The 26,402-nt window shown below is 43.7% G+C and overlaps 1 protein-coding gene and 1 non-coding gene across 2 annotated transcripts in view; one reads left to right on the forward strand and one right to left on the reverse strand.

Annotated features, from left to right (window-relative positions):
• Nucleotides 1-26,402, reverse strand: part of GREB1 (growth regulating estrogen receptor binding 1) — a 116,996-nt gene that overhangs the window by 87,404 nt on the left and 3,190 nt on the right. The window contains exons 2-3 of the mRNA XM_038744455.1: nt 18,377-18,536; nt 3,573-3,689 (exon numbers count right to left, since the gene is read on the reverse strand). Coding sequence (XP_038600383.1) covers nt 3,573-3,689; nt 18,377-18,533 — 274 coding nt within the window. The 5' untranslated portion in view covers nt 18,534-18,536. The remainder of the gene's footprint in view (nt 1-3,572; nt 3,690-18,376; nt 18,537-26,402) is intronic.
• On the forward strand, nt 5,041-5,178 carry LOC119938689. Its single transcript, XR_005454490.1, has one exon. It is a non-coding gene; the product is annotated as a small nucleolar RNA SNORA7 (small nucleolar RNA).

Genomic DNA, 26,402 nt, shown 5'->3' on the forward strand with positions numbered 1-26,402 from the left:
TAGTGATGGAGAGAACAGAGTGCAGAGAAAGGTAGTGGCGCAGACTGGAAAATGGAGCCATGGACCTTGGTGGGGGATGCAATGCAGATCCCAAACCCAGGAAGTCCTTACTCACTCCACTCCCCTCACTCACTTCACCCTATTTACTCTCCCCGTCTCAGCAATCTGTAAGTGCCTTCACTCACTCTCTCCAAGACCCTTCTCTCTCCCTGCACCTCTCAATTCCTCTGCCACTTCTCTCCTATCTTCCCATCATCATCATCATCATCATCAATCGTATTTATTGAGCGCTTACTATGTGCAGAGCACTATACTAAGTGCTTGGGAAGTACAAATTGGCAACATATAGAGACAGTCCCTACCCAACAGTGGGCTCACAGTCTAAAAGGGGGAGACGGAGAACAAAACCAAACACACTAACAAAATAAAATAAATAGGATAGATATGTACAAGTAAAATAAATAAATAAATAAATAAATAGAGTAATAAATATGTACAACCATATATACATATATACAGGTGCTGTGGGGAAGGGAAGGAGGTAAGACGGGGGGGATGGAGAGGGGAAAGAGGGGGAGAGGAAGGAAGGGGCTCAGTCTGGGAAGGCCTCCTGGAGGAGGTGAGCTCTCAGTAGGGCCTTGAAGGGAGGAAGAGAGCTAGCTTGGTGGATGGGCAGAGGGAGGGCATTCCAGGCCCGGTGGATGACGTGGGCCGGGGGTCGATGGCGGGACAGGCGAGAACGAGGTACGGTGAGGAGATTAGCGGTGGAGGAGCGGAGGGTGCGGGCTGGGCAGTAGAAGGAGAGAAGGGAGGTGAGGTAGGAGGGGGCGAGGTGATGGAGAGCCTTGAAGCCCAGGGTGAGGCCTGCTTGAAGCCCAGCTATAGCACCTCATCTTTGAGCTCTTTTTCTTCTCTTACATTTTCTTCCCTAGGGCCAATTCACTCCCCTTGTCTCCTTTCTGTAAATTTCTGCCTTGGATTTTTGCCTTCTGATTGCCTCCCCCCACCCACCCACACTTCTTCCATCAGTCATTCTGAGTCACTGAAGTAGTTCCTGCACCCTAGTATGCTCTGAGTTAGCTTCAACTTAGCATGACTCAAAATGGTCCAAGGCAGAGTGAGCTTTCCTTCGAGTCTTTGAAGTTTACAGGCTGATTAAAGTGCTTCACACCTGCTGCTTCTATTGCAGCCTAACAACCAGAAAAAATATGAGCTCCATTGGTGGGGTGGGTGAAAGGGAGGAAGAGAAGAAAGAAGAGGGGTAACTTAACAAGCTTGACCAAGGGAAAGTCAACCTTGGTCCTAAATACACAATGACCTAAACAAAAAGCTACTTCCTAAGATGCTAAACTGCAAGAGTAGCAGCAGCAGGTATAGAGAAGTTCATCGCAGATGTGCATTTTGCTAGTCTATGGCTCCCTCTGCAATTCAAACGCTTCTGGGAAAATTTGGTTGTTTGGATTTTTCCAATTAAAACATTGGTTCATGATCTGCCCTTCTTCTGGAGGGAAAATCTGCTTTCTGAGTCCCCCATTCTATTGACACAATTCCCTCTGGTTTTGAATGAGGGAGGGTGAGTACAGTGGGTACTCGATACACATTATGTTTTGATTTTCATGGCAGTAAGTACTCTTTCACAGTTCTCCTACCAGTCTTGTGCTTTTTCTTTAGCAAAAGTGGAATTGTGGAGGGGTGGGGGAGGGAAGGGGATAATTTAGGTGCAACTAGGAGGGTGTCACACTCAGTAGTTCAGCATAGCTTTAGGGGAACAGCCTTAGAGCTGTGCAGGACTCCCTCTCATGGGGCACACTTGTGCCTTCCCCAGAATGGATCAGAGCACTAGTACTGTCCCCAGACTCACAGTGGTAAGAAGGGGAAAGAGGTCCGGGGGGGCACTCCTTCCACGGGGTAGCCTCTGAGGAGGCTCCTCCAGAGGGAAGCAGAACTTCAGATCTGGTGGCTTTTTCTGTCCTTCCCAGGTGCAAGCAAATCCCCTGGGAAATGTGGAGCACACCACTCTAATCATCCGATCCTGCCCCTGAGCTGGCTTGGGGAGAGACTCCACCCTGCTTCTCCCTCCTCCTCCTGTCTCCTCTTCACTAGCAGTGTGGATACCAACACCAAGCAGCCTTGTCTAGTGGAAGGAGTTTAGGCCTGGGAGTGACGGGATTGGTGCTTTAATTTCTTTCCTGTTGTGGGACTTCGGGCAAGTCACTTCGCGGTCCCTCAGTTTTTCCATCTGTAAAATGGAGATTTAATAATTGTTTTCCCTCCCGGTTCAGATAATGAGCCCTAAGGGGAGCAGAGACTGTTTCCAATTTGATTAGTGTATACAGTGCTCAGCACCTAGTAAGTGCTTAACAAATCCCACAGTTACTAGTAGGAGGAGGAACAGTAGTAGTACTGTAGTACTCTGTGCTCTGCACACAGTAAGCGTTCAATAAATATGATTGATGACAGTAGTAGGAATTCACTTGAGAAAGGGAATAGTTGCTTTGAAAAGCTTCCTCAAAAAAGACAAATCATTTGAGAATTCTCCAGACAAGGGGAATTGTATTGATTTCATGGTACCCTACAGAGCTTAGAAAGACTGAGAAAAGAGATCAGAAGAGGTTTGAAGTGAACAGAAGAGGAATCACATGGCTCCAGGGAGAAGAATGAAGAAGAGAAAAAAGGAGTGAGAAGATAAAAGGTCTATAGTTTGGAACAGGAGGTAGGAGACTAGAGACAGGTAGTGGGACAGATAAAGGACAAAGAATAAACTAGCAAGTATGGGTGGAGGTGGATGGGAGAGAGTGAGAAGAGAATTTGGGTCTTTATGGGTGGGCATAGGTTTCAGGGAGTAGAAAGAGAAGAAAGGGTTCCACCACATGCCCATGTTGACTGCCTGCCAGGTTTAAGCTTCCCTCTGACCCCCTACCAGGTTCTACACCCCAGCCCAGATGACGTCTCATATCTCCGCCACCTCTTGTCTCCGCCATTCTCTAGTCAGTGGATCAGATTTACTGAGTGCTTACTGTGTGCAGAGCACTGTACTAAGTGCTTGGGAGGACACAATACAACAATAACAGACAATTCACTGCCCACATTGAGCTAACAATTTAAACAACTCCACAAGTCTGTGCTATTGTCCATTTCTCCACCCTCTAGGCACCACTGCCTTTCATTCATTCAATTGTATTTACTGAGTGCTTACTGTTGCAGAGCACTGTACTAAGCGCTTGGGAAATACAAGTTGGCAACATATAGAGATGGTCCCTACCCAACAGCGGACTCACAGTCTTGTCACCCCCATCCCCATTCTCCCACTTCCTCTCTGACAGCCACTGGCTTTTCCCAACCTTCTTGGCCTACTTTTCCAGAATCATCATTTCCCGACTAATAATAACCATGGGTAATACTACAGAGAGGAAAGCAGGGCAGATGGTCACCTTATGCCGCCTACCCTTTGAGCACGTGGGCTTTTGTCAGGACACTAAACAGTTGGGAAAATCTATGGTATTCGAGCATTTCACAGCATATGGTAAATGAAAGGTAAACTTGCTCCCCTGAAAATGCCATCAAATTCTTACCATCTGTCGTACAGCAGCCTTCCGGAGGTGGGTTCATCTGATAAGAATTAGGAGGACTGTTTGAGTCTGATCCCTCATCATCATCTTCCTCTTCCTCATTGTCTGCCCTGATACCTGCTAAATTGAGGTGGAAAAGTGAGAAGGGCTGTACTTATTAGAGGCACAGAGCAGGTGCACCTTTTTGAAAGTGGTAAACTCAAGTTCCTGACTCTCAGATTTCAATACCTTTACCCTCAGAAGCAAGAAATTGTCTTCTGGATAGTTTCTTTTGTACTGAAGAAACTATTTGTATATGTGTGTTCATTTCAGGTAGGGGTGAGTGAGTGGGTGAGTAAAAACTCCTCTCAGTGACTCCGGGGCAGGTGGTACAGTTTGTGGACCACTCAAAGCCCTTTAATTCTCTAACTGTCTCGTTGTTTTTTGTCCATTCCTCTATTCTTAGCACCTTCACTAGGTAGCAGGCAGAAGAACTAAAATGAGGTAAAGCTCAGACTGACCACTTTTGATACTTACTACCGCTCCTGGCAAAATATTTGGTGATTAAGAATTTCTTTAAACAACTGACTCAAATGAAAGTTTTTAAAATCATGTTGCCCAAGCTCTTCCTTCTATAAATCAATCAAGTGTTAATTGTAAGCACAGCCTTTCTGGGTGCTTACAGTCTGGGAAAAGGGACCTATTCTTCTTTGTAAGAACATAATAATAATAATTGTTGTTGATGATGATGGTATTCATTAAGTGCTTATTATGTACCAAGCACTGTACTAATCTCTGGGGTGCTTAAGTAATAATAATAATAACAATACTAATGGTATTTGTTAAGTGCTTACTATGTACAAAGCACTGTTCTAAGCGCTGGGGAGGTTACAAGGTAATCAGGTTGTCCCACGGGGGGGCTTACAGTCTTAATCCCCATTTTCCAGATGAGGTCACTGAGGCCCAGAGAAGTGAAGTGACTTGCCCAAAGTCACCCAGCTGACAAGTGGCAGAGCCGGAATTTGAACCCATGACTTCTGACTCCGAAGTGTTTGCTATGTGCCATGGACTGCACTAAGACCTGGAGTAGAAACATACAGTATGTTCAAATACAGTCCCTGACCCACATGAGACATACAGTCTAAGAGAGAGGGAGAATACGTATGAAATCTTCATTTTTAAAGATGGAGAATATGAAGCACAAAAGTTCAGTGACTTGCCTGTTCATACAGCAGGCAAGGGGCAGAGCCTGAATTAAAACCCAGGACTTCCAATTCTCCATTCTGTGCTTCTTCCTCTAGAACACACTGCTTCTGCCTTACCTGTTTCTTCTCCAATAAGTATGTGGTATTTCCACAGAGCACTGGAAGTAGCAGAATCCATCTCTGACAAAAAAAGGGCCTTCTCCTCTACCCTTAGTATTGAGGCAGTTAACAAGTAAAGTGGGAACAAGCAGAGCAAATTAATTTAAAGCTTAAGTAGTGTTTCCAGCACCCTCTCAGGGTCACATCTGGAGAGTTTCCAGTACTCTAACAGTCTCGACTACGAGAGGGAGAGTCAAGCAGAGGCATACCCATTCCATTCCTAGCTTGGCCAGTGGCTATCGAGTGGATGGCAATCTGCTACAGGTCAAGACCCCCCGGGCTGGGCAGCAGCGGCATGGTAGAGAGTCGAGGGTGGAGACTCAAGTTGACTGCGTGGAAGGAGGCAATGGTAAACCACTTCCATATTTTTACCAAGAAAACTCTAAGGTTACACTACCTGAACAATTGCAGATGGAGGCGGGGCGGTCTGCGAAACGTGTCCATGGTGTCACTATGGGTCGGAGACAACTCGACAGCGTAAGACAAGACAAGGATTTCCAGGGGCAGACTAGTAAGTAGCTTTGGTCTCTTTCAGATTGAATGCCAATTTGTCAGTTCTTTGCTGACTTGGAGGAGCAGTTCAAAGTCATCTCAGCCAAGAGTATCGAGAAGCTCCTGTGTCAGTATGTTTGGTTTTGTTCTCTGTCTCCCCCTTTTAGACTGTGAGCCCCCTGTTGGGTAGGGACTGTCTCTATATGTTGCCAATTTGTACTTCCCAAGCGCTTAGTACAGTGCTCTGCACACAGTAAGCGCTCAATAAATACGATTGATGATGATGATGATGATGTCAGCGATTCAAAGACTGTCAATGATGCTCTCTGCCCGTTAGATTAAAATAGTTTTCCAGAGGATTGGAATCCCATTTGATGCCAGCTTCCAAATTCTTTACTGCATTTTCAAGCATGGCTGCATAGAAGTTGACCAAGTATTTAGACCTACTTTAGTCAGTTGGTGATGGGGGGGAAGTGGGGGCTGAGGAGGAGGGTCAAACAAAACCCCTCCAATTCTGACAAAATCTGCCCCATTATCTTGATGTAATCTTAGGTTCTTGATAATTGTCTCAAGAGAGCCAAAAGGATTCAACAGATGCCAGCGCCCACATCTAGGATGGGGTCAGATGCTCTTGTATGGTCTGTGAATAATGTAGAGAGTGGTCCTTAGGTGAGATTGCATCCAAGAGTGACAGTGTATCCATGCACATATGACAGTCTGTGTCTTCTAGCTCCTTTACCAATCAGGTTGGGCATCACTCAAGCACACATGATTAAAAAGCCAAATTAATGTATTTCCTAATGCCAACATGGTACAGAGATCTTGGTGCTGTTCCCTGCACTTTTCCTCTATCAGGTCAAAACCTAAAATCATAGGCTGAAACCTCATTGTGATTTGAGGGTGGGGGAGGGGGGAGCGGGGAGGAGTGGTTAACCATATTCTCAGCAGTTTGTCCGGAATTTCGGCTAAACTTTTACCAGCAGTGAGATCCCACGAGGCTCCCTACAGTCAGCTCTCTCCCAAATTAATTATCAGTACCAGGAATCTTTTCTACCCTTCAGTTGCTTCTTGTATTTCTATTTATATTTATTTGTGCACATCTTTAGTGTGTGTGCTTATATATTTGTTTGAACATTCAATTTTATATTTATTCTCTTTTCACTATGTGTAAATATTCAATCATATTTATTAAGCGCTTACTGTGTGCAGAGCACTGTACTAAGCGCTTATCTCTAGGTCAGTCTCCCCCATTAGTGTGTAAGTCCCTCTCTTCCTCCCTTCAAGGCCCTACTGAGAGCTCACCTCCTCCAGGAGGCCTTCCCAGACTGAGCCCCCTCCTTCCTCTCCCCCTTCTCTCCCTCTCCATCCCCCCACCTTACCTCCTTCCCTTCCCCACAGCACCTATATATATGTATATATGCTTGACATATTTATTACTCTATTTTACTTGTACATATCTATTCTATTTATTTTACTTCGTTAATTTGTTTTATTTTGTTCTCTATCTCCCCCTTCTAGACTGTGAGCCCACTGTTGGGTAGGAACCGAATCTACATGTTGCCAACTTGTACTTCCCAAGTGCTTAGTACAGTGCTCTGCACACAGTAAGCGCTCAATAAATACAATTGATTGATTGATTGTGGGCAGGGAACGTGTCTTGTGCTTCTGCTCTACCATTCTGTTGTACTTCCAAAGTGCTTGATTCGGTACATTGCATTCAGTTGGCATTCAATAAATACCGTCCCTGCTACTATTATCTTCTTTCTTCATAAAGTAGCGATTTACTTGTAATCCTGTGTCGTTTCCTCAGTATTCTCTAGGAAGAGAGACTATGCAGGGAACTAAGCAGTGCATCCCTCTTCTTGCTTATGGATCTTGAGCAGAACACTATCAAATCAAAGAGCTTGATGATGATGATAATGGTACTTGGTAAGTGCTTACTATGTGCCAGGTACTGTTCTAAAATCATTCATTCATTCATTCAATTGTATTTATTGAGTGCTTACTGTGTGCAGAGCACTGTACTAAGTGTTGGGAAGTAGAAGTTGGCAACATATAGAGACGGTCCCTACCCAACTGTGGGCTCACAGTCTAGAAGGGGGAGACAGACAACAAAACAAAACACGTTAACAAAATAAAATAAATAGAATACTAAAGATGTACAAGTAAAATAGAGTAATAAATATGTACAAACATATATACAGGTGCTGTGGGGAGGGGAAGGAGGTAAGGCGGGGGATGGGGAGGAGGAGGAGGGAGAAAGGAAGGAGCGGGCTCAGTCTGGGAAGGCCTCTTGGATGAAGTGAGCTCTCAATAGGGCTTTGAAGGAAAGAAGAGAGCTAGCTTGGCGGATGTGCAGAGGGAGGGCATTCCAGGCCAGGGGGAGGACGTGGGCCAGGGATCGATGGCGGGACAGGTGAGAATGAGGCACAGTGAGGAGGTTAGTGGCAGAGGAGCAGAGGGTGCGGGCTGGGCTGTAGAAGGAAAGAAGGGAGGTGAGGTAGGAGGGAGCGAGGTGATGGACAGCCTTGAAGCCAAGAGTGAGGAGTTTTTGCCTGATGTGTAGGTTGATTGGTAGCCACTGGAGATTTTTGAGGAGGGGAGTAACATGCCCAGAGCATTTCTGCACAAAGATGATCCGGGCAGCAGAGTGAAGTACAGATTGAAGTGGGGAGAGACAGGAGGATGGGAGATCAGAAAGGAGGCTGATGCAGTAATCCAGTAGGGATAGGATGAGAGAATGAACCAGCAGGGTAGCAGTTTGGATGGAGAGGAAAAGGCGGATCTTGGCGATGTTGCGGAGGTGAGACCGGCAGGTTTTGGTGATGGATTGGATGTGAGGGGTGAATGAGAGAGCAGAGTCAAGGATGGCACCAAGGTTGTGGGCATGTGAGACGGGAAGGATGGTAGTGCCATCAACAGTGATGGGAAAGTCAGGGAGAGGGCAGGGTTTGGGAGGGAAGATAAGGAGTTCAGTCTTGGACATATTAAGTTTTAGATGGCAGGCAGACCTCCAGATGCAGATGTCTTGAAGGCAGGAGGAGACATGAGCCTGAAGGGAGGGAGAGAGAGCAGGGGCAGAGATGTAGATTTGGGTGTCATCAGTGTAGAGATGATAGTTGAAGCCGTGGGAGTGAATGAGTTCACCAAGAGAGTGAGTGTAGATAGAGAACAGAAGGGGACCAAGGACTGACTCTTGAGACGGGGATGGGAGGGAGAGGAGGAGCCCACAAAAGAGACTGAGAATGAATGGCTGGAGAGATAAGAGGAGAACCAGGAGAGGACAGAGTCTGTGAAGCCAAGGTTGGATAGCGTGTTCATTCATTCATTCATTCATTCGTATTTATTGAGCACTTATTGTGTGCAGAGCACTGTACTAAGTGCTTGGGAAGTACGAGTTGGCAACATATAGAGATAGTCCCTACCCAACAGTGGGCTCACAGTTTAGAAGGGGGATACAGACAACAAAACAAAACATATTAACAAAATAAAATAAATAGAATAAATATGTACAAATAAAATAGAGTAATAAATACATACAAACATATATACAGGTGCTGTGGGGAGGGGAAGGAGGTAAGGCTGGGGGGATGGGGAGGGGGAGGAGGGGGAGAGGAAGGAGGGGGCTCAGTCTGGGAAGGCCTCCTGAAGGAGAAGGGGGTGGTCCACAGTGTCGAAGACAGCTGAGAGGTCAAGGAGGATTAGGACAGAGTAGGAGCCGTTGGATTTGGCAAGCAAGAGGTCATTGGTGACCTTTGAGAGGGCAGTTTCCATGGAATGTAGGGGACGGAAGCCAGACTGGAGGGGGTCGAGGAGAGAGTTGGAGTTGAAGAATTCGAGGCAGTGCGTGTAGACAACTCGTTCAAGAAGTTTGGAAAGGAATGGTAGGAGGGAGATAGGGTGATAACTAGAAGGTGAGGTGGGGTCAAGAGAGGGGTTTTTTTAGGATGGGAGAGATGTGGGCATGTTTGAAAGCTGGGGTAGTTACAAGGTAATCAGGTTGTCCCACTTGAAGGTCACAGTCTTCATCCCCATTTTACAGATGAGGTAACTGAGGCACAGAGAAGTTAACTGACTTGCCCAAGGTCACATAGCAGACAAGTGGTGGAGCCAGGATTAGAACAACCACCTCTGACTCCCAAGCCCGTGCCATTTTCACTAAGCCCCACTGCTATGAGCTTGGTCGGTTCATACTTTGATAGCAGTGATGACAATCAATTGTATTTATTGAGAACTTACTGTGTTCAGAGCACTGTACTAAGTGCTTGGGAGGATGTAAGTGCAGGTTTATAGACTTGTTTTATAACGTGTTCTTGTGGTGAAGTATGTTGATCATACTATTTCCCTAAGCAAAAATGATACAAAAATATATGCAGGGGAGACATCAACGGATCTCAGAAAGAGAAGGGGAAAGAAGCAGAGGGCCAGAGATATGACATATGAAGTAAGTTATCATAACCTGGAAGGTTCCGGGGGACGCAGCATGGGGAAGTGGCAGGGAGCCAGTTTACGAGTCAGAGGACCAGAGTTCAAGTCCAAGTTCTGACACTAATCTGCCATGTGACTGTAGACAAATTATTTAACTTCTCTGTACCTCAGTTTCCTCATCTGAAAAATGGGTATAATAATGTCTGTCTTCCCTACCTACCTCACAGAGTTGCTGTGAGGGAAAAAATGAGATCATTAATGAGAGAGAGCTTTGAGAATAAAAGAGCTACAGAAAATGAAGGGTAAGGGAATTTGTCTGCCAACTCTGTTATTTTGAGCTCTACCATGTGCTCAGTACAGTGCTCTGTACATGATAAGTGTTCAGTAAATACCTCTGATTGACCTTAAGGAAGTGGAGATGCCTTACAGATTGGCTTCATTTAAGGAGGCAGTGCCTTCTGCTATTTGATACTTCAAAGTAGTGTGCCCTACTGGAAAGAGTCATAATAATAATAATGGTATTTGTTGAGCACTTACTATGTGCAAAGCACTGTTCTAAGCGCTGAGGTAGATATAAGGTAATCAGTTTGTCCCACGTGGGGCTCACACACTTAATCCCCATTTTGCAGACAGTGACAAGTGGCAGAGCCAGGATTAGAACCCATGTCCTCCAACTCCCAAGCCCAGACTCTTTCCACTAAGCCACACTGCTTCCCCAACTCCTTCCTCAGACTGTGAGTGCCATGTGAGACAGGGACTGCAACTGACCTGATTATCTTGAATCTAAACCAGTGCATGGTGCAGTGCTTGGCACAAAGTAAGTACTTCACAAGTATCACATTTATTATTATTATAGTTACCTGTCAGTCACATAACTATAAGATTTCTATCTCAACAATAGAAAATTTTAACTTGACTAATGTCTATAGTCTCATATGGATAAAGATGAGATTCACCTAAGTAAAAAAGAAAAATAATACTATCAATACTAATCCTATTCTAGCCTCCATCGAGGTAGAACATATTGTCAATAAGTTGCAGAGAGATGCCCTAGGTATTTCCAAAAGGGTTTAGCAAATACAATCCCCAGGGGTAACCAGAGGCTTACTCTTAAGACACTCAATCAGCTCTCTCCCCCTTACCTATCCTCAGTCCTCTTCCTCTGCAACCCAATCCACAACTTCACTCTAATACCAATCTACGCTGTCCCTCTCATCTCTTTTTTTTATGGTATTTATTAAGCACTTACTATGTGCCAAGCACTATTCTAAGCAATGGGGTAGATACAAAGGTATCAAATTTGAATACAGTCCCTGTCTCGCATGGGGATCACAGTCTAGGTAGGAGGGAGTGGGATTTAATCCTCACTTTACTGATGAGGAAACTGAGGCAGAAAGACGTGAAGTGACTTGCCCGTGGTCACACTATCAGACAAGTGGCAGAGCCAGGATTAGAACGCAGGTCCTTCTGTCTCCCAGGTCTATGCCTTCTCTGCAAGCCACACTGCTTCTTTTCCACTGTCAACCCCTTGTTCACACTCTCCTTCCTGCTTAGAACACCCTCCCACTTAACATCAAACAGACCAGCATTCTTCTGATCTTGAAAGCCCTACAAAAAATCTTACCTCCTCCAAGAAACCTTCCCCAACTAAACTCTCATCCTCCCACCCTACTTTCTCATCAATGAATTAAGCCCCATCCCTTAAAGTATTTAGGATCTCATTCCCAGACTGAGCCCCCTCCTTCCTCTCCCCCTCCTCCCCCCTCCATCCCCCCCCCCCCCCCCGCCTTACCTCCTTCCCCTCCCCACGGCACCTGTGTATATGTATATATGTTTGTACGTATTTATTACTCTATTTTATTTGTACATATTCATTCTATTTATTTTATTTTGTTAATATGTTTTGTTTTGTTCTCTGTCTCCCCCTTCTAGACTGTGAGCCCACTGTTGGGTAGGGACCATCTCTATATGTTGCCAACTTGTACTTCCCAAGCGCTTAGTACAGTGCTCTGCATACAGTAAGCGCTCAATAAATACGATTGATTGAATGAATGAATGAATGAATTCCAACCCTCAACCACTTATGTGCATTTCCTCATACTCAGTTACCTTCCTTTCTTTTCATCTATTTTGGTGTCTTTCTCTCCTGCTAGACTATAACCTCCTTGAGAGGAGGAAGACTGTCTACTTATTCTATTGTACTCTCCCAGGGACATATATAATGCAGGATTTTCTAGGAAGCTCTCGAATATTATGCTTCTGCAAACATTTCTTCAGAGAGCTTTTCCTGGCTCCCTACCTTCTCTTTATCCATGCACCCAAAAGGTCTACATGCCCACCTGTTTCTCCATTTGCCCTGTCACTGGGAGAGACTGGGCTATTCTCTCATAGTAATAATAACAATAATAATAATAATAATAATGGTACTTGTTAATCACTTACTATGCACCAGGCACTGTTCTAAGCAGTGGGGTAGATACAAGCTAATCAGGTTGGCCATATTACTTGTCCTACATGGGGCTTGCACTCTTAATAAAAAGATGAGGGAACTGAAGCCCAGAGAAGTGAAGTGATTTGCCCAAGGTCACAGAGCAGAGAAGTGGCGGAACCGGGATTAGAATCCAGGTCCTTCTGACTCCCAGGATCATGCTTCATCCACTCTGGTACTTTCAAAGGGAATCAGTGAGAGGGTAGAACTCACCTGTCACAAGAAGATTTGGGATCCTCTGAGCAAACCACTAAATATGATCATTCAGAGCAAGGCCAAAGGAGACGGGAAGGGGGTTGATGCCAATCTCAAGCCCAACACGAACTGGACATTAGACCAAAGACATGAGAAATAGCACAGTAGCCTGAAGACCTGGGTTCCAATCCCGGCTCCACCACTTGCCTGCTCTGTGACCTGGGGAAAGTTACTTAATGTCTCTGTGTCTCAGTTACCTCATCTGTAGAATGGGGATTAAAGCTGTGACCCACGATGTGGGACATAGACTGTGTTCAAGCAGATTATTTTGTATCTACCCCAGTACTTGGCACAATGCCTGACACACAGTAAGCACTTAACAAATACGATTAGAAAAAAAAAGACAAGGAGACCAACACTGAAGGAGAATGTCTGCTGTTTGACCTTGGGTGAGTCATTTCGTTTCTCTGGGGCTCTGTTACTTCATTTGTAAAATGGGAACAGACTGTGAACCCCACATGGGAGAGGGACTGTGTTCTAGCCTGATTTGCTTGTATCCACCCCAGCACTTAGTACAGTGTCTGGCACCTAGTAAGCACTTAAAAATTATTATTATTAATATTAATGCATTCCGTTCAAATGAGCAACATGAGAAGCCAAGAATCCTAACTAGTCACTGGCCCTTGATCTTGGAAAGAAGTCATCTTTTGGACATGGGATCCTTGACATTGCCCAAATAAAGCTTTTACTGCCTTTTCTTTGTGCCAACTTTGTGAGTTGAAGCAGCTCTTTCCGCTATTCAGTGACACTTGGGGGAAGCAGAAAGTGAGAAGTGGAAAGGTGAAACTCTGGTTTTTTTCTGCTGACTCTTTCACACACTGCCCAAAGGGGAAAGTAAAGAGGAAACTACTACTTTTTCTTTTTTTAAAAAAAAAAGACGAAATTATAGTTTCCTCACCAGAATGGCTGAGAATGGTTGTAGCATGAAGATGCAATCCAGGTTGTAAAATAAACACAATAATAAGAGCAGAACTGCCCTGGAATTCAACTAGACCTAATCTTAAACAATTTTATCATCTTTAATAGCAAATTTATCCATGTTGCTTTGCAAACCTGAAAGTAGAAAGAATTCGGAATCACAATATTCTCAGAGGAGAATATTCTCAAAGGAGGGGGTTTTCAAGCCTGTGAAAGTCAGGGAAGTAGTCAAGCCAGTCAGTTAAAAAGCAAGAATAAGGGTCAAAGGTCCCCCATCAGACATTCCAAGGTCTTTGATAGGACCAGTTAGTTAGCTAGCAACAAGTTTTAGCTTTTTTACCTTGATCCATTACAGGACAAAACTCATTCACTAGCTTGTCCTGGTAAGATGTTTTTGGTTTGTTTGTTTTTTTTTTCCACTATTTCCCATGTTGTTGAGTGAAGTTGTACGTTTGTCTTTAAATTCAAAGGTCAAGAGTCCTTCACATTGCTAAACTCCTCAGTCTTATATTTTCATCTTACATTTACATTATATTTAAACTGTAGCCAGGAAAACACTTGCTTTCTTTTTTTATTGTGAATTTGGGATTCCTCATTATTTGGTGTGTTTCATAAATTGTACTTTGATATGTATATTTGCATAAAGTCAAAAAAAGAGAATGCTTGGTGCTTTTTGATGCCAGTGGGAGGAAAAGTTCCTAATTCAAAGAACAAAGAAAAACGGTTTATCCTGCAGTAACAAGCCCACTGCTAAATCACAGTAACAAAAAAATAAAATGTTAATGGAGCAAAGGGGTATTTAGCATACCAGTACCATGGCAATAAAAATAATCTTTAATGTTATTGCTTGAGGAAGGAGAGCAAAGAGATAAGAGGCAGCCCCACAGCAACAGACAAAACAAGATGAGATTTAAGCAACCTGGTCTGCACAGAGTTTTTATGGTGCAGAAAACAGTGGCTTGAGCTTTAAGTGGTTTTGCAAAAGCCGACATAAACATGACACAAAAGGCTGCTGCTCTCCCCTCCACGCCATAAGGATAAAGACATTCAAAACAACATAGCACTAACCAATTTCTGGTGCCAATTTAACTGAAAAAAAAAATGAGAAAAGGCAAAGAGACAATCTGACCCTGGTTTTCATACCAAAGTGTAGGTTGAACTAGTCAACTGACATCTGGCAGCAAAAATGCTAGACATTTAACACCAAAGGAATGTAAATTGTAAACCACAAAGCTGACCTTGAAAACCTACTCTTTCCCAAAGCATTTCAAGCAGATATAGGCGCCCTGTAAGGTCAAAATCTTAAGGGATCTCGATTCCTTGACTGATAATCCTTCGAGTTTCTTCCTAGTACTTTGTAAGGCATTCCAAGAGGTGAATCTTTAAAATATGGTCTGCATCTCAGGTTTAAAAGAACGCCCATGGTGCAAACCTTTATTACAGACACCATCTCTACTTTTTGAGAATATCTGTTTTATGAGGCAATAATGCATGAAGCCTTACTTGAATTTGGGCAAAGAAGCAGCTTGGCCTAGTGGCAAGATCACAGGCTTAGGAGTCAGAGGACGTGGGTTCTAATCGCAGCTCTGCCACTTGTCTGCTGTGTGACCTTGGGCAAGTCACTTAACTTCTCTGTGCCTCAGTTACCTCATCTGTCAAATGGGGATTAAGACTGTGAGCCCCATGTGGGACAACCTGATTACCTTGTATCTACCCCAGAGCTTAGAACAGTGCTTGGCCCACATTAAGTGCTTAACAAATGCCATAATTATTATTTTTAATACTATCAGGACATCTGGGCTAGCCAATTTTTAAAGTATGCCAAAATTCAAAAACTTCAATTCTAAGAAATGTCCCCCTAGTGCAACAAATGATGGTGATGATGAATTTGCTTGGCTTTTCAATAAACATTCAATCATGTTTACTGAAGGCTTACTGCATGAAGAGCACTGTACTAAGTGTTGGAAAAGTACAATATCACAATAAACAAACAGGCATATTCCCTGACCACAATGAGCTTAATGTCCAAAGGATGCCACTATTGTGAGCATGTACCAATTCTGTTACATTGTACTCTCCCAAGCGCTAAGTACAGTGCTCTGCACACCATAAGCGCTCTATAAATCTGATCGATTGACTGATCAGCCTACAAACATTCACCCCTTTGTCCACATTCATCAGCATCCCTAGGGAGTTAGGGCTGGTGACTCTAGGCATGAGAAGGTTGTAATGATCCATACTTGGCATCTTACTTTTAATTTTTTTTTTAATATTTAATAACCCCTTCCCTGATCTCTAAGGCCCAGGCCCGTTGAATCCTGGGCCCATTATTCATTTCAGCATGGAGATTACTGAGAAAACCCATGGTCCCAATCAATTTTTGCTCAGTGCTTCTTCTAACTAAACATAACATAACATAAAATCTAAGGCAATGCAGGTTGTCATTTAAAACCTTAGTGCAGAATTTTCCAGAATGAAGTGGTTTTTCATTCTTACCACGTGAAACTTATTGCAATTATTTGAATAAAAGGCTCCAGATGAAGTGCTTAGTACAGTGTTCTACTCACAGTAATCCCTCAGTATATTTTCCAAGTATTTGAAAAGTGCTCACTATATGCCAGACACTAGAAACAAGTTAATCAGGTTGAACATAGTCCATGTCCCACACGGGGTTGGAAACTGAGGCACAGAGAAGTTAAGTGATTTGCCAAAGGTCACAAGGCAGACATAATAATAATAATGGCATTTGTTAAGCGCTTACTATGTGCAAAGCACTGTTCTAAGCACTGGGGGGATACAAGGTGATCAGGTTGTCCCACGTGGGGCTCCCAGTTCTAATCCCCATTTTCCAGATGAGGCAACTGAGGCTCAGAAGTTAAGTGACTTGCCCAAGGTCACACAGCAGACATGTGACGGAGCTGGGATTCAAACCCATGACCGCTAACTCCAAAGCCTGGGCTCTTTCCACTCAGCCAAGCTGCTTCTCTGTACATTTTCCTTTTCACCTCACATTTGGTAAATTCCATAGTGACCATTCATTCATTCAATCATATTTATTGAGCGCTTACTGTGTGCAGAGCACTGTACTAAGCACTTGGGAAGCACAAATCGGCAACATATAGAGACAGTCCCTACCCAACAATGGGCTCACAGAGACAGGCTTCCTTATTCAAACCATCACATTTATACCAGCCAGATATATATATATATATATATATATATATATATATATATATATATATATATATATATTCCAATGTGGTAAAGCAGCATTAGAACCCAGGTCCTCTATCAGACCTGTGCTATGTCCACTAGGCCAAGCTGCTTCTAAATACCATTGACTAACAGCTGAATTTTAAAAATACCAACTGCTCCTTCTCTGGCTTAAATATTTCCCAGGTTCTACCCTTAAGGTAACTAAATTTAATTAACCTGATGAAGCAGCTATAGGCTAAAATAACTATATCTAGGAGTCATTCTTGATGGAATGTCTATGTTATTGTTATTATTACATTTCTATTTCTCAAGTATACCTGGTGTTGATCCATTATACTATGGCATTCATCACATTGTAAGTATGAATAATTGAGATTTAAAAGAAAAAATATCCAATTTACTTGACAGGCATCCAAAAATACTATCTGTGGAATTGAGGTCAGTAAGAAAAAGAATCTCCAGTTCCTTAAATTTGTACAAGTAAATTTGTACAGAGAAGCAGCGTGGCTCAGTGGAAAGAGCCTGGGCTTTGGAGGCAGAGGTCATGGGTTCAAATCCCGGCTCCGCCATTTGTCAGCTGTGTGACTTTGGGCAAGTCACTTAACTTCTCTGTGCCTCAGTTACCTCATTTGTAAAATGGGGATTAAAACTGTGAGCCCCCTGTGGGACAACCTGATCACCTTGTAACCTCCCCAGTGCTTAGAACGGTGCTTTGCAAATAGTAAGTGCTTAATAAATGCCATTATTAATACACACATACACACACACACACACACACACACATACGCACACAGAGTGGAGCCTCCCCAGTTACTGTGATGGTAATTGATTAAATTGTAATGCATTTCAGTCTCCATTTTTTTATACTGTTTCAGCGGCTGTTGATTAGAACTGTCTCATTCCATCTTTTGCTTTGGAATTACTTATGGCAGGAAAACACTAGACTATGATTTTACACTGAAGCAGGGTGGGAAATACTTCAATAAATTGCATTTATCCATTGAGCACTTAATGTGTGCAGAGCACTGTGTGAAGTGCTTGGGAGAGTCCAATACAACAGGGTTGGTAGACATAGTCCCTGCCCAGAGGAATTCTTTTTTCTTACAGCACTGCTTAATTCCCTAAATAATTACAAAATCCATTCAATAGCAAAACATCACGTTTTTCATGAGGCAAAGAATTGCTGCAATCTTTTAGTAGGTTTCCAATCTGTTTCAGGTGCAAATAATTTTTTTTATTCTTTCTAGGTTGCCTCTGACTCATCCCCCTGAGTTATTTGGAGAGATGTACCCACATGCCCAGAATGTTAAAAATGTTTTTATCAGTCTAAATGAAATTTAAAAAAAACTCACAGCACACATACACAAAATGACAAATGCTAGCCCATGGCTCTATGACCTGACTGCGTATGTGGTCAAATTAATGATTCTCCCTTTTTCTTTTTCTTAATTTGACAATAATCCTGCCTTTTTGCAATCCCTCCCACCAAAAAATCACTAGGTAAAGATTTCTGGCAAGGCGAACTTCAACTCTTCATTTTCAACTGTGCCAGAAATACTGGTCTAATTGCTGTCCACAGAAGAACAAATGAAAAGCATCAAGGAAAGAATTCCTCACCCTACAACTCCAGGGATTGCTCATAAATGAAATCGAAGTGAATCTCCTACCTTCCAGGGAAGAAAGCTGCTGTTCAGCTTCCAGGTATAACTGAGAAAAAACCGGTCGGGGAACCAAACTGTTGGACCGCAGGGAGGCTTCAATGGAGTTGTGTAACACTTCTTCAAAACGGGTGGTCTTCAGCTGGCCAGCATAAGAATTCCCCATCTTCTGAAACAAGGATGATGATGATGATTATTATTTTTTCAAGTCACATTTCCATTTCAGGTCACTGAACAAACAAGAGCCCAGAGAGCAAAGTGTGGAATTCAATCCTTCTTTTGAAAGAAAGGAAGGACTCCTACATTGTCTAACCTGGCAGCCCTCACTAAGCAGACCCTGCTGGTAAATTACAGGAAGTTATATAAGTAACAGCTTTCTGTAATGCAACAGAAAGGCAGCAGGGTCTGACACCTTTTTAAAGATTTCCCTGGAAATCGGATTCCAGTCATTCCCAGGTTTAACAAGCCAGGATTGCAAAGATGCATTTGAAACAGACATCACCATCCAATAACTTTTGATTGTCAAAATTTAGGCCAGAGCGTCCCCTAAGGACTTTCTGGAGATGAGTTTTACTCTTTGTACGCTATGGCAAATGGCTATTTAGTGACCCATAAACAACATGTACCTAAAAACTGTGGCTAGGTTAGAGCATTCTAACCCTGTTACGCTCTAGCAAAATCACACTGCTTTCCAAAATATGCCCCTTTCAGGAATTAGGGAAACCAATTTTTCATTAGCACCTTGCCTTCCGGAAGGACGTTATTGGTAACAATGTACTGAATCTGAACAAAAAGACTGTCGGTCATTAACAAGTATTTACAGAACAAATGTCACTGCAGCTCTCTGCTGCATTAATTCAGCCATCTCTTTTTCCCATATAATTAGCATGTGTCATCAGCTCATTGAGTGGTGGGTCTTTTGTTTGGTGAACCCCCAAACGCATGCCTCACTGAACCCTTTAAATAATCTACAATCACCATGCTTCGCTAAAAGTGAAATGGTTTCCGCTGAAAGTGAAATGAACTGGTGAACAGTCCTGTTCATTTTCTCTTTCGGATGTAAACATTGTTTTGCCTTTTTCAACTAAAAGTAAATGGAACCCATTAAACACTTCCTGCTTGTGGCAATAATTCCTGACCACCAGACTCCTTTCTTCAGCCACTGGTGACTGCCTGGGGAAATAAACTGTCTGGGCAGTTTGCTGCTGGAATTGTACCTCAACAAAGACAAGTTATCTTGAATGAATGAGGTCAGCTTACAATAAGTCTCCTAGGAGCTCATTTAGGCTTTTTGCCTGACTTTCTCCACATTTGTTGCGGTCCCAACTACTCATAGCACTAAAACTCAGACTCCAAAAGATCATTCTAAACAGTCTTCCTTTGTTATACTGTTGTCATTATTCATATTCAGAAAAATACCTTGGGTTTTTTTGGATCATTCTCCCATAACGGCACTCAAGAACTTGTCAAAAGCTTTGAGTACACCTGTTTCAAATGGGTCACCCCTTTCCAACTTGATAAAAGAAAACACATTTCCCAAACTGAGACTAAAGGAACTCCTACAGACCTCTGTCACTTACGTGGGGGTCCTAGGCACAGGAAGTGCAATGGTCTGGGCTCTGCTGCCTGAAAAGGATCAGGAGAAAGGGATGGGAGGAGCACAGAGGAAGGAAAAGAACAGAGTGGTTATTTGTTGGGGGTTGGACAGGGAAAGAGCCTGGAGATTTGGGGGAGATAAAGGCACTCTGACCAAGGGCTGAAGGAAAGAGAATGTAAGTATAAACAATGAGAAAAGGCCTGGAGGGTTTGATCAGATATCAGCAGAGGTCACCGGAGAAAAATTTAGGAGCTGCCAATCTAGACTACTTCCCTGTCAGGAAAAGGCCTTCTAACGCAGTGTCTGGGCTAAGCAAGAGTAATTCTGTCACATCCTCCTGCTGCTTTGAACCTATTCTTGACTTCCTCACTGCCATTACCAGCTGTTACCAACTGCCCTCTTTCCCCATTAAGTTAAAGCTCCTTACAGCAGGACGCCCCTCCCCAAGTTGGCCCCTTGATTCTGGTCTTTTCTTCTGCTTTTTTTCCTCTCAGTCCCTTGGTTTATCCTCTGCATACATTCTCTCCCTCCCACTAGCAGAGCTGACCTTCCCACCAGGGTGCTCTCAATGGGAATCCTGTGGCCAACTATGCCCTTGCCTCCTAAAACTGCTTTTTCCTGCAAAATCTAAGCAAGGAATCATTCCCGGGGCTTCCCAGTGGACAGAGGACTTTAGGGCAGCCTAGGGTACTGTAACCCTAGGCATAAGGGGAGGGCTACCTGACTGAAGCACCAAATCTGGCTCCTGCCAACGCTCACCTGCCCTGGTCTAAGATGGGACACCTCGGTGCCTAACCAGAATTGTTCAGCCCAAACATGAAGTGACTGGAGACTCCCTTCTGGAAGGTAGAGTTGCCCAAGTCCTGTCCAAGCTGGGGTGCATTTGGCTTTGTACCAACCTTGTGTGGCCCCAGGACTCATGACCCATTAAGACCCACTGGCTTTTCCAACCCTGATCCTCTCTCTTATATTGTCTTATGCTATCGAGTCATTTCCAACCCATAGTGACTCCATGGACACATCTCTCACCCCTCTTTAAAACATTTACACCGTCTTCCTTCATGAAAATCCCAAATCCGCTCAGGACTAGAGACACCTCAATACCCGCCGGGGTTCATGTACCCCAGCTGGGCTGCTCCTTTCATCTGCAAGGTGGCTGGGTTGGCCACATTGATGGTATTTGTTAAGCGCTTACTGTGTGCCAGGCACTGTACTAAGCACTGGGGTGGATGCAGGCGATTCAGGTTGGACACAGTCCCTGTCCCACACAGGGCTCACAGTGTCAATCCCCATTTCACAGATGAGGGACCTGAGGCCCAGAGAAGTGAAGTGTCTTGCCCAATGTCACACAGCAGACAAGTGACAGAGCCGGGATTAGAACCCATGATTTTCTGACTCCCAAGCCAGTGCTCTATCCACCACATCACACTGCTTCTCCAATGTGTGTCTATGTGGTGCTTTTATTACCAAGGCACCTTTCACTAGCTAGTTATTTACACCTCTCAATACCCCTGCAAGGTAGGGTTCATGTATTATTATACCTAATTTACAGTGGGGAAACTGAGGCATGGAGCGCTTAAGTGGCTAGCAGGTGCTGCTGGACATGGTGAGGTTTTTCCATTTCAGCAGGTGCGGGCAAGGTCCATAGATAAGAGCCTCAATCAAGCCTGGGAAGGAGAGAGCAAGCACATAAGCACTGAGGGGCTGGCTTCTTCTCCCAGCAGGAGAATCAGGGTCAGCAGTACTACTCATCAATCAATCATATCGACGGAGCACCTACTATTTACAGAGCACAGTATTAAGCACTTAACCTTAAACTTCAGGAATGCATCTCACAGAGGATGCTTACTCCCCTCGTTCGACTGCCAAGATCCTTTACCAAATGCCCATTGGGGGCGGCACAAGACTTGGAACTGTAAGTTTGGTGCCAATTCATCCTCATTTCTCACGGCTGAAAGAGGTGGGAAAGTGTAGGAATAAGCACACCATTACTGCATAAAAACCTCTCCTTTTCCACTTAGCATAAAAGGTTCACTGGCAGTTCACCGGCAGTGTTTGCGTATTCTATCCCTCCTGCGACCTAGCTCAGCTTTCCTCTGATTTTCAACAAAAATGAAGTCTCCCTAGAACTACGGATATAATAATAATGATGGTATCTGTTAAGTGTTTACTATGTGCCAGCACTATACTAAGCACTGGGGTGGACATCTATACACTCAAGTCTTTGGAGATAAACCCCACGCAACCCCGAGTTTCCTCGAGCTCCCATTCTGAGGAGCTCTGTCCCGCCGTCGACCCCCTGACCACGTCATCCCCCTGGCCCGGAATGCCCTCCCTCCACACATCTGTCAAGCTAGCTCTCTTCCTCCCTTCAAAGCCCTACTGAGAGCTCACCTCCTCCAGGAGGCCTTCCCATACTGAGCCCCCTTTTTCCTCTCCTATTCCCCTTCCCCCCTACCCTACCTCCTTCCCCTCCCCACAGCACCTGTATATATGTTTATACAGATTTATCACTCTATTTTACTTGTACATATTTACTATTCTATTTATTTTGTTAATGATGCACATTTAGCTTTAATTCTATTTGTTCTGATGACTTGACAACTGTCTACAAGTTTTTTTTGTTGTCTGTCTCCACCTTCTAGACTGTGAGCACATTGTTGGGTAGCGACCGTCTCTCTATGTTGCCAACTTGTACTTCCCAAGCGTTTAGTACAGTGCCCTGCACACAGTAAGCACTCAATAAATACGATTGAATGAATGAATTAATCCTCCACCACATCTGTCCTCGTTCTCCTCACCGTACCTCGTTCTCGCCTGTCCCGCCATCGACCCCCGGCCCACGTCATCCCCCGGGCCTGGAATGCTCTCCCTCTGCCCATCCGCCAAGCTAGCTCTCTTCCTCCCTTCAAGGCCCTACTGAGAGCTCACCTCCTCCAGGAGGCCTTCCCAGACTGAGCCCCTTCCTTCCTCTCCACCTCATCCCCCTTTCCATCCCCCCATCGTACCTCCTTCCCTTCCCCACAGCACCTGTATATATGTATATATGTTTGTACATATTTATTACTCTATTGATTTATTTATTTATTTTACTTGTACATATCTATTCTATTTATTTTATTTTGTTAGTATGTTTGGTTTTGTTCTCTGTCTCCCCCCTTTTAGACTGTGAGCCCACTGCTGGGTAGGGACTGCCTCTATATGTTACCAACTTGTACTTCCCAAGCGCTTAGTACAGTGCTCTGCACACAGTAAGCACTCAATAAATACAATTGATGATGATGATGATCTGTCACCCAAAAAAGCCCTAGGGTGTCCTTCTCTCCCAGCTACCCTCCAATCAACCAACCAATCAGGCACTGATATTTAATGAGCACTTCCTGTGTGCAGAGCACTGTACTAAGAGTTTGCGAAAGTATAATTCAAAAGAGTTGGTAGACATGATTCCTGACCTCCAGGAGCTTACAATCTACAGTATACAGAATACAGCAGTCCCACAGCTTTCCCATTATCTACTGTTCCATACTGTCCACCCTAATTAGCACAAATAATTGAACATGGACTGTCATAAACTGCCTTTTCATCCATTCCTTGGCCACAACATTTACACTACCCAGCAAGCAGCTTAACCTGGATAGGGGAGCTATGGAGATCCTGACCCAGAACTGCTCAACTACAGATAGTTCTCAGAAGCAGCTTTTCTACAGGCTGATTTTTAGTGTGGGAAATGGTATTTCTGGCATTTTATGCAATAACAATAATTATGCCAATTATTACATGCTTACTATGTGCCAGTCATATTTGAGTGTTTACTGTGCACACATTATACCAAACATTGGGGTTGAGGAACAGGATGTGGATTCTAATCCCGGCTCCGCCACTTGTCTGCCATGCAATCTTGGGCAGTCACTTCACTTCTCTGTGCCACAGTTGCCTCATCCATAAAATAGGAGTACAAACCGACCCGTGTGGAACAGGGACTGTGTCCGATATGATTGCCTTGCATCTACCCCAGTGCTCAGAACAGTGCTTGGCACATGAGTACTTAAATACCACATTTGTTGTTATTGTTATTAGTCTGGTTGGACACAGTCCTTGTCTCACATGAGGCTCACAATCTAAGAGGAAGGGAGAATGTGTATTAAATCCCAATTTTACAGATGATAAAACTGAGGCACAGAGACATTAAGTGACATGCCCATGGTCACACAGCAGGCAAGTGGCAGAGCCAGGATTAGAGCCCAGGTCCTCTGACTCCTAGGCCGTGCTCTTTCTACTAGGCCACACTGCTTCTCCATAGGGCAACAAATGAGTGAAGCCACAAGTAAGAGATGAGAGGAGGCAGGCTCTGCTCCTACCATGATTTGGAAAGGTAAATGGTCACAAACTACCAAGCCAGATGTGAGAATTGAAATTCATGTATTAAAACCTTTAATAATAATAAAAATGATAAAAATAATAATTGTGGTATGTTAAACACTTAGAATATGACAGTGTTACTTTTAAAGTGATCACTATCTGCCAAGCAGTGGAGTAGATACAAGTTAATCAGGTTGGATGCAGTCTCTGTCTCATGTGGCTCACAGTCCAAGGAGGAGAGAGAACAGGTATTAAATCCCCATTTTACAGAGGAGGAAACTGAAAGACACAGAAATGGCTTGCTCAAAGTCATGCAGCAGACAAGTGACAAAAATTCCCAACCCTGTGCCTTTTCCATTAGGCCACACTGTTTCTCAAGCACTGTAATTCAATTCAGTTGTATTTATTGAGCGCTTACTGTGTGCAGAGCACTGTACTAAGCACTTGGGAAGTACAAATCGGTAACATATGGAGACGGTCCCTACCCAACAACAAGCTCATAGTCTATAAGGGGGAGACAGACAACAAAACGAAACAAAACAAGTAGGCAGGTGTCAATACCATTAGAATAAATAGAATTATAGCTATATACACATCATTAATAAGATGGAGTAATAAGTATGTACAAATATACACAAATGCTGTGGGGAGGGAAAGGGGGAGGAACTGTACTATTCATTCATTCAATCATATTTATTGAGCGCTTACTGTGTGAAGAGCACTGTACTAAGCGATTGGGAAGTATAAATCGGCAACATATCGAGACAGTCCCTACCCAACAACAGGCTCACAGTCTAGAAGGGGAAGACAGACAACGAAACAAGTACTAAGTGCTGGATGCCCAGCACTGTACTGAGAGTTAGGTTAGATACCAGATAAGCAGGTCAGACAAAGTCTATATTTCACATACGGTCCATGGTTACCGAGAAGCAGTGGTTGCCAAGTGGAAGGGCAGTCCTGTAAGTCAGTGCTTCGCTCATAGTAAGTACTTAGCAAATACTATAATTTATATTACCATTAAAGGAGGAGGGAGAAAAGGTGGGGGAGGGGAAGGGGAGAGAGAGAACAGTTATTTATTGCCTATTTTACGGATAAGGAAACTGAGACATAGAGATGATAAGTTACATTACCCAAGGTCACAGAGCAAGCAAGTGGTGGAGTTGGGATTAGAAACCAGATCTCCTGACTCCCAGGCCTGTTTCCTGCCCACTAGGCCCCCTTCAAAAAGGATAAATCCTTTCCTCCAGAACTGCCCGCTTCTAGCTCATTGTATCTGCTTTGTGTGAATCAGGAACTAACGTCCAGAGCAGGAAAACAACTGTAGAAGTGTACTTTGTGCCCTCAAATTTTAATTAGAGATGATACAAGAATAGAATAAAGTCGCAACCCTCTTCCCTCCATCATGCTCAGGCAAAAATAATTCCACCACTGATTCCAGAAAGCAAAGTGCAGCTACCTGCAAGATGATTTTTCAGATCTCTGAAATCACACGTTTCCTTCCCATTTTCTTTTACTCATTTTGCCTAGGATCCTGGGTCCTGGAGACAAGTCTAATGTTAAGATTGACTTTCCTACATTGCTCTTCATGCTGTTTTCTTGGCAGGCTCACATTTCCCAACAACAAAATCTCAGAGCAAGACTTTGTAACGAGCCCAGCCAAATTTTCAACTGCCCTTTGAGGAGAGCTCGCAGGTAGAGAAGATGTAAAAAAAGGTTTTGGCAATGCTATGATTTAAAATGTCAGAAATCCACTCTAAAATCATTATAGTAATTTAGCATTTACTGACTTAGGGAAAGTTGGTAAGCCTCTTTGAATGGTTGTTTCGAAGGGAGGAAGCATCCAATATACTAAAACGTTTAGTTGACAATGCTCTGCACACAGTAAGCACTCAATAAATACCGTTGGTTGAGTGAATGCAAATGAGCAGCCATAAGCATGTTCTCAACGTTATTTAAAATAATGTGTCTGTCACTAAGGAAAAGGTGAGTTACTGAAACAAATCACAAAGATAACACACACAAAGATAACAGAGAAGCAGCATGGCTCAGTGGAAAGAGCATGGGCTTTGGAGTCAGAGG

This window comes from Tachyglossus aculeatus, chromosome 1 (assembly GCF_015852505.1).
Source record: "Tachyglossus aculeatus isolate mTacAcu1 chromosome 1, mTacAcu1.pri, whole genome shotgun sequence".
In the NCBI taxonomy this organism is placed as follows: Eukaryota; Metazoa; Chordata; class Mammalia; order Monotremata; family Tachyglossidae; genus Tachyglossus; species Tachyglossus aculeatus.